The sequence below is a fragment of the Pinus tabuliformis genome, chromosome 7, assembly GCF_031772625.1.
Source record: "Pinus tabuliformis cultivar Carrire ecotype Pingquan chromosome 7, CPIR1, whole genome shotgun sequence".
Classification (NCBI taxonomy): Eukaryota; Viridiplantae; Streptophyta; class Pinopsida; order Pinales; family Pinaceae; genus Pinus; species Pinus tabuliformis.
In genome coordinates this window covers 872623859-872638659 of record NC_142293.1, presented here as the reverse complement: position 1 = coordinate 872638659, position 14801 = coordinate 872623859, and the positions used below count along the sequence as shown (strand labels likewise).

At 39.2% G+C, this 14801-nt stretch overlaps 1 protein-coding gene across 1 annotated transcript in view; it reads left to right on the top strand.

Moving 5' to 3' along the window:
* Positions 1-14801, top strand: part of WAV2 (alpha/beta-Hydrolases superfamily protein) — a 135046-nt gene that overhangs the window by 7757 nt on the left and 112488 nt on the right. Inside the window, exons 2-5 of the mRNA XM_089459069.1 lie at positions 7646-7681; positions 7831-7909; positions 8105-8159; positions 8278-8394. Coding sequence (XP_089315195.1) covers positions 7646-7681; positions 7831-7909; positions 8105-8159; positions 8278-8394 — 287 coding nt within the window. The remainder of the gene's footprint in view (positions 1-7645; positions 7682-7830; positions 7910-8104; positions 8160-8277; positions 8395-14801) is intronic.

The following is a 14801-nucleotide window of genomic DNA, read 5'->3' as shown; positions in this document are numbered from 1 at the left end:
AATGTGGAAGAATTCCTTAGAGAGAAAGGAGTTAACTAAGGTTTTAATTCGGGTTAAGATCTGGGAGAGGGAGTTGTCCTTTGGATTGCCAGGTTTAGCGAGATACAAGATAGTTATCAGTGAGTCCCCCAAGATGATGATGTCATTAATACCTTTGTATTTAGCAATATTGAGGCCTTGATAGAGGCCGTATAGTTCAGCTTGGTTGCAACAATTATGGAAGGATGTTATGAATGAAGAATACAAGTCAATTATGAAGAATGATGTCTGGGATGTGGTCCCTAGACCCCAGGACAAATCAATTGTCACTTCTAAGTGGCTCTACAAAATCAAGCATGGAGCTGATGGAAGTGCAGAAAAGTTCAAGGCTCGCTTTGTTGCTCGAGGCTTCTCTCAAAAGGAAGGTGTAGATTACGATGAGATATTTGCACCTGTTGCCCGATACACCACCATCTGCTCGATCATAGCCCTTGCTGCCTCGCAAGGATGGAACCTACATCAGATGGATGTCAAGACCGCTTTCTTGCATGGTTCAATCAAAGAGGAAGTCTATGTGGAACAACCCGAGGGGTTTGAGGTTCATGATTGAGAATCTCATGTTTGCAGGTTGAAGAAAGCTCTCTAGGGGTTGAACCGTTGAAGCAAGCACCCCGGGCTTGCTATGAGATGATCGATAACTATCTGATGAAGTTGGGATTTACTAGAAGTGAAGTCGATCTGAACCTTTACTTTAATGTTGAAAATGATAAACCTCTCATTCTGGTACTTTATGTGGATGACCTCTTTTTGACAGGTGCAGACCCTCTCATTCACAAATGTAAGAGGGAGTTGGCTTCTGAATTTGAGATGAAGGACCTAGGACCGATGCACTATTTCCTAGGGTTGGAGGTTTGGCAAAAGCCAGGTGAAATTTTCCTCTCTCAAGGAAAATATGTTGTGAAGATATTGGAAAGATTTGGGATGGTGAACTGCAAGCCTGTGACTACTCGGATGGAACTTAACTTGAAGAAGTTATGTGGTAGTGTTGCTGGACCTGAATTGGGAAATGCTTCTGAGTATCTTCAACTCATAGGAGCACTGATGTTCTTGGTGAACTCCTGTCCAGACATTGAGCCAATACATGGTTGAGCTTCATCATATACATTGGATTGCCGTTAAGAATCTTCTGAGATATCTTCGGGGCACAATCACTCATGGATTGAGATACACTGCCAGATATTTGATGCTGCCTAGGTATTTGATGCTGATTGGGTTGGCAGTGTGTTGGATCGCAAGAGCACTTCTGAATGCTGTTTTTCTTTGGGTTCTGCTTCGATATCCTGGATGAGCAGGAAGCAGAAATCGGTTGCCTTGAGCACCGTTGAGGCCGAATAAATAGCTGCTAGTATGGCCTCCTGTGGAGCTGTCTGGTTGAGGACGTTCTTCAGTGAGCTGTTTGGACCTAAGTTACCGGAAACGGCTCCCTACAGGGCAAAAACGCCGTTTTCCGGATCTGATACGTATCAGGCGTTGAAACGGCAAAAAAACGCGGGAAATACGTTTTTGGGGATGCAAATACGTTTCCGGATTTTCAAAGCCGTTTTCCAGGCGTTTTTACCTGAAAACCCTCCCGTTCAGCGAAAACTTGATACGTTTCAGAGTTTGCATAGATTTGAGGTCCTCATACACTTGCTTGAGTGCACGCCCCCATATGGAGGCAGGTGTTACCCTTCATATAGCATGAGATTCTTGGTTCGCCATGATCCACTGACCTGGCATGTCACTGTTAACCTGTTGTGGTTTTTGGATAAATCTGGACAACAATATGCTGTTTATTGAGCTAATTTATACACAGGTTTTTAAATCAGTTAGCAATAGCCCAGATTTCTGCAGTTTCCTCTTTGCACAATGCAAACTATACTCGAGCTTTAGCCTTTTTCGAAATATGCCAGACTGGTTGGTATATACTATATATCACATCAAACTATTAACATTGGGTGTGCTGTTTTGATTCTTATAACTAAAGTTGTTTAATTTGATTGAATTGATAATGATTGATTCTGTTTCCATGATAGGAAACAACTTGTTTTATCTAAAAATTAAAATAACACATAAGATTCGATATGCACTCTTGGTTTCTCGAACAGTAGGGATTCCTGTTGGGGGTGCTGATTTATCATTTGATGGATGCTGGGTAATATTTCACATAATAGTATAATACTTATGCCCAGTATTTGTCTTTGATGAAGGAGCCTTGGTTTCATGAATAAAATTTTAAATCAAACCCCAGATTTTGACTTAATTTAGAAATTAAGTCAAAATTTTAAATCAAACCCCAGATTTTGACTTAATAGATCATAGATGATAATTTAGAAATTAGATTCTGAATTTTGAAATATGAATGGTAATATGAATTTTTTATTTTTAATATATATATATATATATATATATTATGTGCCGTTTCCTGCCGTATCGTATCCAGATTTTTTGAAAATTTGCCGTATCCGTTTCAAACCCCGTACCCGTATCCGTTTTCTGGTAACTTAGGTTTGGACATGTGTTGGATACCACCGTGATCCTCTGCGACAACTAGAGTGGGATCCGATTATTAGAGAATCTCGTGTTTCATGATCGCTCCAAGCATATAGATATCAAGTACCACTTTATCTGGGATATGGTACAACGAGGAGCAATAAGGCTCCATCACATTGGGACTGATGAGCAGGTCGCCAATATTTTGACAAAGCCCCTGGGGAAGGTCAAATTCTTGGCCTTCTGAGAACGACTTGGAGTCGTGGAGAGACCCTCTTATGAGGGTCCTGTATGAGATTGACATTGAGCTCTGGGAGCTCGGGGGGCTTGGGGTACTTCTTGGAGCGATGAGCAACCATAGTGTGAGTGGTTCAACATTCCCCTAGTGGTTTGTTGTGTACAAGGTGAGTGGTTCATCCTTCCCCTGTGATACCCCTTGGCGACATGTGAGCAGGATGAGTGGTTCATCCTTCTTCTGCCGAGACATCCTACTTGTGCAGTTTGGGACTCATGGGAAGTACCTCGCATCTGGCCAATGAGTAGGAAAATGAGGATAGGGACCATAGTACTACCGATGGATGTATCATGTACTACCGTACTCCCTATGCTAGGATGTACAATATTGATATGGGATCAATGGGAACTGACTTTGGGTTAGTAAGAGTGGCATGAGACACTCTCTTTTGATTGGGACTGACTTCAGGTCAGTAGAGAATGGTATGATACATTCTTGATCACTTCTTCTTCTTCATAGTTCAGCAGAGCAGTGCATGGATGGCAGAGATGGTACAGATTGGCAGATGGATTAGCAGGTGGAGTTTTCCCTAGTTGAGAGGGAGTGTTGAAATTGGCAACTAGGGCCAAACTCCACATGGGTCATCTTATTTATGACAGCTGATATTTTTCTTGGATTCCTCTCTCCGAGAGGTGCAGGATTGATATAAAGATCATCCGATTATGACATGTACAAATGAAGATACGAATTTATTCATGTTATGGACAAATTGTCAAGGTCGGCCAGCAAACTCATGTAGGCTCAAAAGCCCAATAATCACGTCTATTCATCCTCCACGTTAGCCTATAAATACATGATGCCTCATCCTCATTTGGACATCACTCACATTCATCTTTCTCTCTCTCTCATTGGTTGGGTACGGATTTCTGGGCAGCAACTCTCTCCACACGTGCGAAGGAAAGGAAGGGCATTTTCTGTTTCTGTGTTGACCAGGTTTGACCAAATTTTTAGAGGCTGTTTTTGGGCTGCGTTGACTTGTTTTGCTGTGATTTTGGGTGGAGGAATTCTGTCCTAGCAGGCTGCATTTCTGGGCACAGAAATCGAGGCAATCCGTTGACTGTTTGACCAGCATTGACTGTGGTTAGGGCTGACCGCAGGTTGACTGTTTGACCAGACTTTGACTGGGCTGAATTCGGACTGTTTTGAGGGCTGTTTCATCTTGCTGTTTGGAGGCCGAAGTTGACTGAATCTTTGAGTGTCAAATCTGCCCTGTTGACCAGTGTTGACTTTTCTGGTTAGGGTTCTTTTGCTGCTGTTATAAATTATCAGATTTGTAAATTGTACTATCTCTCTCTGCTGAACTATTGAAGACTAAAAGAAGAATTGATCAAGGGTTTCCCCACATGAGGTTTGTCCCTCGTTGGTGCCACATCTTGTGTCCTCTTGTCTTGGCTTGTCTTCTACTGTTTATGTTTATGTTCTATCTACATTTTACTATCATGTTGACGTGATTGCTGAACTGGATATTGATATTGGGCTAATAAAGAAATTGAAGTAAAATTGCTGTAAAGCATAGAACATACCATTGTTGCCTAAAATTAACACTTCTCCATGGTGACCTCATAACCTGGCTTGGGGATGGTGTCTGCACTGGATGCTTATGGTTGGGTTGAAAATGGCTCACATGCAGCTGGTTTCTTGGATGACTTCCTGTTGAAAAGTGTTTTGTCCCTGTTTATTAATCTGCAATTGGATGTTAATTATTCTTATGGAAGTATGTTCATTTAGCATGCTGTGTGTAATTATGTTTATTTTGGTTATAGGCATTTGGTTGCCATTAATTGCTGTTATTCCATGCTTGTTTCTTCCACTGCATTGAATTATTGCACCTCTGCATGCATTTTGAATTAGCTCTGAACCTCTATGAAGGTCATCCCTGTGTTGTAATGGCGATTGGGTCTCTCGAGCACTGGATTTTTAATGTTTATTAATCTGCAATTGGATGTTAATTATTCTAATGGAAGTATATTCATTATGCATGCTGTGTGTGTATTTATGTTTATTTTGGTCATAGGCATGCGGTTGCCATGAATTGCTGTTATTCCAGTGCATTGATTTATTGCACCTCTGCATGCATTTTGAATTAGCTGCGAACCTTTATGGAGGCCATCCCTGTGTTGTAATGGTGCCTGGGTCTCTTGAGGGCTGGAATTTTAATCTCCTGTTTAGTGGCTCCTCACCACGTGATTGGGAGTGCTAGGTGGGAATGCTACAACTGTCCCTGTGCTTCCTCACGCTACTGCTGCCCACATAACTGTGTCCTTTGTAATCACTGTTCCGTCTTCTGTGCTGGAACCATCAAGTACATCATACAGAAGGAGAACCAGATGCTTGGCAATCAGGTGCAGAAAACTAACACCATTGGCACATGATCTTTCACAAAAACTATGATAACAATTACCGCTTTACATTTAGTATCTCTGGGGCAGTGTTACTTGGGAGTGGGAGCGAAAACAGGTGCGGGAGCGACATTTTCAGGGGCGAATCCCGGAGCTTTTTTTATAAAATATATATATTTTTTATATTTTCATACATATATGTCAACAAAAACATGTAGAATAATTAGATATAAAAAACATAAAAAAACATAGATTGAACCATATAACAACAATCATCTAGAAGTTATAATCTTCATCAACCACATCCACAAGTTAGTAACATACAACATATTGAGTCTCAAGATTCATCAATCTTATAGTTTCAAGCTTTCAAAATTCAATATATAACATTTATCATCGTTGATCACCAAAGTTGTACTTGTAAGCTAAGTGTAACCATTACAACAAATAATATCTAACATGAAATGAAATGTTATAAAATGAAACAACTTTCAACTTTCATGAAGCATCATATTCATAATTCATTACTAATGAGTTATAATTGCCAACTTCAAACTTAAATTGTCATATATTGTTTAAAAAAATACCATAATAAATATGAAAGAGTTAATAGTTATAAAAACTACTAGAAACTAGAAAAGACAAGTAAATCTATTATCTATTTCTTATGCTTGGGCCTCTTGCCACCACGAGAAATGTCTAATTTTTTAGTCTCGTTGGAAAATCAAGATCTTTGTCATTAATATCACCCTCTAAGCATTAATATCCAGAGGTATCTTTGTTATTAATATCACCCTCTAAGCATTAACATAAGATAGAAAAAGCATAGCATGTCAAGTCAAGATTTTGTTTGAGTGATGCGTACATTTTTAGGAGGGTCATGATAGAGGAGTTCGACAACCAATGTCACTAACATCAAGGTACATAGAGAGATTGGTGCTCTTGATTAAATACAACTTCCATACCATAATACATGACAAAATTCAATGGAAACATTGCAACCCGCAATCTTGAAATCCTGAAAAATTGATAAGTCTGCTGGATTTTGAATGAAATCTAAAATTCTACTTTCTCCATATGAAATCCAATGAGGTTGGAACCACTCTCAAACATCCTGAGTCATTACCATTACCATGAATCGCATATTTAACATTACCATGAATCGCATATCAATACTAGGACCATAGGCTTGATCATTAAGCTGCCCCACTCAAAACTTATTTGTTTTTTTGAAAAAAAATTGCATTTGGAACATTACTGCAATTATTTTTTGCAAAAAAGGCTAAATGCTCCCGCAAAAGGCAGGGAGCGCAAATTTTTTTAGGGAGCGCGCTCTCGACCCGCTCCCGAGTCGCTCTTGCCCGGAGCGCAGATTGGGAGCGGGATCGAGGAGGGGGGGCGCTCCCCCGCAACACTGCTCTGGGGCCAACATCATTCTGTGCTTCACCTACCATTCCTGCAAGATCCCACTACTCACTTCCAAGCTGCCATGTTTGTAACATCTAACTACAGCTGGTTAAAGTTTCATCGACACATGCTTAACGTCCTCATTTCACATTTTGTGTTTCTTCAAATTTTTGGTGCATTGACATGTTTTTCCAGCAATGGGCCCGTTTCATGAGAAATGTAGTTCATTTCACTGAAAACTCATTGCTTATTAAGAAATCCAAAACACATGCTAAAAGTAACGTTATCAACTCATTTTATGTTTCTTATGGGTTTTGCCAAGTAATGCTCTCTTACCGTTATGTTTCTAGTAAGGAGGCTTTGTGTGTGGGGTTTGCTTTGGACTTTTTCTTACTGGTAATTTTCATGCCCTTTCATTGCATGGGATTATCGGTGTAGCCTATTGGTTACCCTTGTTATCAAATATCTATTGGACTGGCCTGCAGGTCATGTGTACAGTTCTCCAATTATTTATTTATTGTTGTTTTGGTTATATCCATGCCCATTTTTGTGTGTTTACTTAAGGATATTGATGGATTATCGCACTTCAATTATCATTTCTGCCATGAATAAAACAACGTCTCAGCCAACAATCTTTTTAAGGACATATCTTAAGTTGCTCTGGGCATTTGCAATCTAAGTGGTTTTGTCTTACCAATTTGCACCAGTAAACTTTTGCTTTTGAAAATGTTGATAACACTTAACGCGTCAATGAGAGTTAGTCAATGTCAAACATATGCTTAATTCCACATATGGAAAGTGGTTGTAATATTATCTTGTAGATAGCTTTAGGTTTTGGCTTTCTTCTCTTTTGTCTCATCCAAGGTTTCCCTTTATGGATGGTTTTGTCTTAGAAAAGCTATGTATATAACAATTTTCATCCAGCAAACACTTGTTTATGTGTACTTGTGTGATCATTTGTTCTTTTTCTTCGGTGTTCATTGCTTTTCTATGTTTTAGCTGTAAGCATGCATCAAATATACTTATATTTGGAGTTTTAGATTGAAGGTTATGGCTAATATTATCCTAACTTTAGCAAATGCTTGTGGCGCAGGTCCAACAATTTTGTTTCTCCAAGAAAATGCTGGCAGTATCCTTGAGGTTTTAATGAACAGTCTGCTAAAATTACAGAAAATGACAGAAATCATATAATAAAAGATTACTGAAATGCACTATTTAGCAAATTATTATGCACTAGAGAAATCAGTTCAGGGATTACCTTAACAATTGCCTTTACAGATATAGCTCACCGACTAGAGTTCATTCGCATTTTGTTACAGAAATTGAAATGCAATGTTTTTATGCTTTCTTACCGAGGGTCTGTTCCAATCTCTGAACCATCTCAATTCTGTATTATGAGATCTTCTCTAGCAATGTATTAGCAGATTATTATGTTTAGTAGAACATTTTGCAACAAAGCTTTTGCATGTTAATCACCAATTTGGGAATATTTTAGGACTTGTTCATATTCAGGTAAGGAGGTCTGACACGTATCTTATTGTATTGTGCAAAGATATGGAGCAAGTGATGGAAACCCATCACAACATGGTATTATCAAAGATGCAGAAGTGAGTCTCTTAACATTGTCATGGAATATTTTTAGTGTTAAATAGGATGATTAGTTTTATTCAATAATCATTTGAGCAACGAATGAAACTATGGTTCTGTCTTGAAAAATCTGAGCAGGCAGCATTACAACATCTGCTCCAAAGGACTGACATTGATACATCAAGAATAGTCGTGTTTGGGAGATCTTTGGGAGGAGCTGTTGGAGCAGCACTTGCCAAAAATAATCCTGAAAAGGTGCACAATAAATAAACTCAAACTACATTTTCTGCAGCTCGAAATAGGATGCCGACAACTTTTATTACTTTCAGTACAAAATCTTAACGAACATAAAGCACCTGTCATAAATCTACATAAAACTCCTATCATGTTGAATTACTGAAACACTACCATGCTGCCAGCTCAACTCCGCACTGTCAAAATTATGACATCAAAGTTTCAATCCACCACACATAATATAGTGTAACCTTTCATCGAGCCTGGCCTCCTCTTATTATACAATTTCAAAGGATAATGTTTTATGAGAAGAATTATTTCTGGAGATGTTCTGTTCTGGTTCAGTGGATAACTTTCTGGCTGATAAAAACCTGCTGAGCTGAACATAACTCGTCTTCTTGGGTCTCTGTTATGCTGGGCCTCATGCAAACTTGTCCACACACTGATCAGCTTCTAAATCTGGCAGCTGTCCCAAATCTCTCAGCTTTTCTAAAAATTGTACCGTGCTAAGCATTGTGCTGTATCATGCTGCCTCCTGCCTACTCTTGATTTGCTGTTGAACTCTCTGAATGTTATGCCCTTTTTCTGTTTCTGTGGGTATCGTGCTAATTCTTCTTATAGTGGAGTCTCGAGTCATTCCACTTCTAGCATGAGATGGATGCATTTCCTTCGTGAACAATCCTTAGTTATATTAGGTCCTTTCAACCATTCCGCAAACATGTAAAAGGCTCTTTGAAATTTTACTAGGTAAATGGTGGAATTACACTCGGACAAATTAGTTTTTTGATAATTCCACCAACATTACTCAAGCTTCCATTGCTAGCATAATGGCAGAATGATACTGTGTTATTTTTCCATTGATTTCCTCATTTCTCTGGTTACCTTTTACTAGTGGGATGTCACATAGTCATTTTCTTGCTGAATCAGTCTGTAATGTCCCTTACGGATTAATTGCCCAAGGAAGAGAAATTGTGTCACGTAATCTCCAAAGGTGGAGCACTCCATCAATGAGTGAAGTAACCAACAATCACCATCAATAATATTCCATCATAATGAATAAACATAGATACAATCAACCTTCTCAAGTAGACAGATGACTCTTCTAAAGTGGGCATCCTCAAGTTCTTGTTAATAAAGTATTTATGTGATAGGATGCTACTTTTGTGGTTCGATAGGTGCCAGGCATGCAAAATTCTTATGTAATACATCAGGAGTTTAATAATTAGGGACCTTTTGTACAGAACATGGAAGGATTAGATTTCATTACTGCAGATCGGAAGTCCTTTGAGGAGGACAGAGAAATGCCAAATCAGTGAATCACCTCTCTGAATATCACAAGACATTTGAAGGTTTTGAAATTGATGGCGAGAAAGGGTTCCTTGATTTGTGCCTTAATCAAAGGGACCTCAAGGAGTTCTTCCTTAGCATGCTCGAATTTCTATAATTTAGGAACCAATCCTATAAGTTAGGAGCTAATTCCTATAAGTTAGGATGAATTCCTAAGATTTAAGATAAGTCCCTACAAATTAGGACGAGTTCCTAAAATTTAGGATGAGTTCCTAAAAGTTAGGATGAGTTATGAAGCAGTTAATTAATGTGCAAAAATGGAAGGCCAAGTTCATTGTCTTCTAGTGCGAGTTAACTTGGAAAAGGACGAGTGACAAGTCTCTAATTCTAGATCAAGACTTAGGACGAGTTGCACGAGCCACTTCAACTCAGTTTATAGCTCAATCACCAGTTCGATTCCTAAAATATTGACTTGCCAGATTTAGCCTTTTGAATTGCTTATAAGGAAGAGCAAAGACATATTTGTAATCATAATTATTGAGCATGACTTTATGAGCTTGTGAGCTTGTGAGGGAAAGAACGTGCAAGAGGAGCTTGTGCGAGTATTGAAGAAGGAAGAATTGCCTTGGGAATGCACTAGGAAATAGGGGCTAATTCCTAAGAAATAGGAGCAGCTCATGCGCTAGGAAATAGGGGCTTATTTCCTAGGATTTGTGCAAGGATTTCAGAGCTCATCTAGGCAAGGCAAGAAGGCATAAGGATCAGGGGTCTTGCAGGGGTTTCAAGCTTAGTTCAAGCAGGAAGATCATTGTATTCTCTATTGAAACTATATTGTATTGTAAGAGATCTATTGCTCATTCTTCTTCAATAAGATTCTCAATCAAGCAGAGGGTTTTCCCAGTTGGGTTCCCTAGAAAAATTGTGTTGTTGAATTATGTGATTGTGTATTTATTTCTGTTCCTATTCCACTGCAAATAAGTAGAGAAATTCTGTGTCTATATGAAAAGAAATTAGATTTCAGATTGTTCATATAAGCAGTTGTAGAATTTCGTGGATTTTCTACAGAAGGGAACAAAGAAGAATCAAATTGTGTCGCTGAAAATAACAAGGCATCTTTGGAGGATAACGAGGGATCACAGAAACTTGTTGACAACTATGAGATACATGTGAAGGACAGAGAAGGATCGCACTGCCTTGTTGAAAATTATGTGCTAAGTGAAGGGCCAAATGTCCTTCCCGTTAATCCAGACACAGGTTTGATGGAGAAAAAAGAATCAAATTGTCAAACAGAACATTGCAGATTACATGTGCTATAGGGAAAGGAAGAGACAAACTTGCAGAATCAAATTTCTGAAAAGAAGGTACAACCTACTGTAGACAATATTGACCATGTGCAATTAGATATGATGGCTACTATGCAATCATTTGAAATTGAGAATGTGGGGAGGAAGCTTGGTGTGAAAGAGGACGATGGACCTGACACATGCACGCTTATGATAGATTGGAGAGCTCACCTATTAGTGGAGTACTCCAAGAATAAGCTTGCTTGTGAATTATCGGATGAACTCATTCATGTTGACAGGTACAAGGTGGAAGATGAGATATATTTTGTCCCCGAATCTACACTTAGGAAGAAGCTCATTAGAACTACACATGACAAACTAGCTGAAGTCACTCTGGAAACTCACCCTCAGTACAAGGACAGCACAATAGTGTATATGGAACCAATGTTGCATGAAGCGCCCCCCCCCCCCCCACGGTTCCAAGCCCCGAAGCGCGTCTCGTACGGAAGCGCCTAGGAAGCTTGGCGGGAAGCGCGCTTCCGAATTTTTTGCCGCTTCTTGGAAATTCGGAAGCATGGTACGGAAGCGCCGAAGCGCGCTTCGTACGACGCTTCGGGCGTCGGAAGCGTGGCGCTTCGGAGGAGGAAGCGTACGCTTCCCGTACGCCTCCGGAAAAGCTTCCGAAAAAGCGTTTAGAAAATCGTTTTTTTTTCAATTTCTATTTTTATTTTTATTTATTTATTTATTTTAAATTTTAGGTGAGTTTGCTTGTTGGGGGTGGGTCCACCTTGGGTTAGGGTGATGAATGAAGGCAAAAAAAAAATATAAATATGGCAGATGCTCCCTCATGGTAATGTTAAATTCTTAAAGTAAAAGTGACATTCTCCTTTATTTTTCATTTTCATCATTTTACTTAAATTTTTAACATTACCATGAAATGACTCAGGATGTTTGAGAGTGGTTCCAGCCTCATTGGACTTCATATGGAGAAAATAGAATTTCATATCCTATTCAAAATTCAGCAGACTTAACAGTTTTCAGGAATTCAGGATCAATGGGATTGTTGCATTTCATTAGATTATATCAAGTATGAAGATATGCGATTAGCATTTAATCAAGAGCACCAAGCCCTATATGTACCCTAGTGTTGGTGGTGTTAATTGTTGAACTCCTTTGTCACGCGGCACGCCCTTAGCAAAAAATTACCTTTCAATCAAGTCAAAATCATCGATCAAGCATGTTAAGCTTTTTCTACCATATTTTAAGTCTTGAATTAGGTAGTTTGATCAAAATTGGGCAATGTTGACTAATATCCCTAGACAATCGAGGTAGAGGCAAAGGCTAGACAAGAGGAGAAGAATCTAGATTCTAGATGGTTGATGCATCTAAATGGTTGATGCTCGAATAATTAATCATTAATTTGCAATGGATGTTATATCTATCTTGATTTATGTAAAAATATGCATGTTTTCATGTCTTCTACAATTAATTTGGTATTTGGGATGTTTGTTTTGAGTATAAATGCAAATGTATATATATATAGCAGACGCTTCCGCAGACGCTTCGCTTCCTAGATTTTTGGAAAATGACGCTTCCGCATCCCTGCTTCCAAAAAACGCTTCCGCTTCGCCCCCGCTTCGTGCAACATTGTATGGAACAGATTGTTGGTGAAAACAGGGGCCACAAGGGAGAGCAGATTGTAGTAGCAGATTCCTCCAAATATGTAAATGGAAGAGGCACAGGACAGATTGGCTGGAAGGAGCACCTTTAATCTCTCACATTTGGGAAACCCCTTGAGGGAATCTATATATAAAGGAGAGTTGGAATCAATTTGAATCATCAATTTGGATTGGAATATTTCTGATTTTCTTGAGCCTAAGACTTGAAGGTTTTAAGACCCCTTCTTCTCGATTAGTTTCGATGGAGGTGATCCCACCCTAGCTAATCCTTTGTCTAGTTTCGGTGGAGCTAATCCCACCCTAGCTAGATACCTATTTTCCTTATTTTGGTACAACATTTTTCATTGGAGTTATTCTAGTTTGATCTTTGGCCCACAAGGAAGAGCCTATTTGAGGTCATGTATTAGGTCCATTGCAAGACAAGAAAGATCATCTTTGATACCGTTGTGGGTTGATGTTGCTCTTTCAAGGTTCAACATTTATGTGTCAACAAAGATACATCAGAGGACATCACTGTGGCTCTGTTTGGAACAACAAAATGATCCAAGCAAGTCTGGGGAAAACAGACTAACAATCAGTCACAGGGTCACAGCCACAGGGCTGAAAAACGGTTCACAGAGAAGGTGGATTTTCCCCTCCAGCAACCTGTCATAATAGTACCAGTCAACAAGCTCGAGAGTACATGGTGGACTGTGAAGGAAATAATGTTAGAAAATCAAAAAGGCAGAAGGATTTTCTTATCCCAATAATTACTTGTGATGTATTTGATTTCTTATTAGCTTCTTTTATGTCTTCTTTTATCTTTTTATCATCAAGAAACTATCAAAACGAAAAGCATGAAGATTAGGGCAACAAGTGACACAATATTAGGCTCTCAACCAGGGCAAAACCCCTCTTCTAGGGGAAAACCCAAAAATTCTCTTCTTTTCTTCAAGAACCAAATCAAATGAGACAACCAAGACCCTTTGACCAAGACAAATACCTCCTCCAAACCACCAAGTCAGCCTCCCAACAAAGTCCTTTCAAGATGACAAAAGTCTGCTTCTAGTCAACAAAAGTCAACCCTATTCAATCCTGCTTCAATCACAGTTTTTGGCCCTCCTGCAGCATAATTTTGGCCTCTACTACAGACCTGCAATTTTCGACCCTCCTGCAACTTAGAATTTTCGCATGTGTGAGCCAAAACAAGAGGAAATAAGCCTTCCTTTCTTCGCTAGGGTTTTTCTTCCTTCTACAAGCCTTTTCTCTTCCTTTTTCTTGCCTTCACACTCCTTGGGATTGCAGATCGAATCTTACTTGGATGGATGCCATAATACGCTGAATACACTGCTTATGTATAGTCTTCTGATGTGGTCGAATCCCTTCATTGAGGCTGACTTGATGGAAGGGTAGGTCGACTTGGTGGAGGAGAGATATATGACCATTTTACATGAAATAATTTTTCCTTCTTTGACATAATAAGCCCAAGAAGGGTCTAGAATATAAGGACAATGACAATAACTCATGACTCAACCCTAGAAGAACTCAATGGGTGCTTAGACCTAGAAACATAATTAAGTGAGCATGAACCCATGCTTATAAAAATATTTTTCTTTGAGTTTTGCAATAATTTTTCTTTTCTTCTTTTTACAAATACATATGGATTACATCATGTCATGAGCTAGACAACAATTATGAAGACTGATACTAGTTACATTTTCAACACTCCCTCTTAACTAGGGAGGTATTCATAATTGTTCAACCGGTACAAGGATGACCTCAATTTGAAGTGTTCCAAGAAGAGTACAACAACATATCCAATGGTAGATACCATCAAGGCCAAAAACTACCAAGGTATCATCAAGTGTCATCAAAGGCTATTTGCCAAGACACTAACTCAACAGGGACTAAGGTGTCATCAAGGCAACTTGCCACTATAGGTACCATCAGGCTACAACCTTGGTATCAATCCAACTGGATATAGATACCATCTAGGCCTCCATGTCGAGACACCAACCCTCACAGTGATCTAGGTATCATCAAGGTCAAGATATCAACACTGAAACAAAGCTCCATATCATCAAGACCAAGATACCCTCCCTAACAGGGATCTAGACATCGTCAAGGCCAAACTATAACTGAGATCTCAATACCAACCAGGCCAAGATGTCCTACCAAGTACCATCATACGGGCATGTAG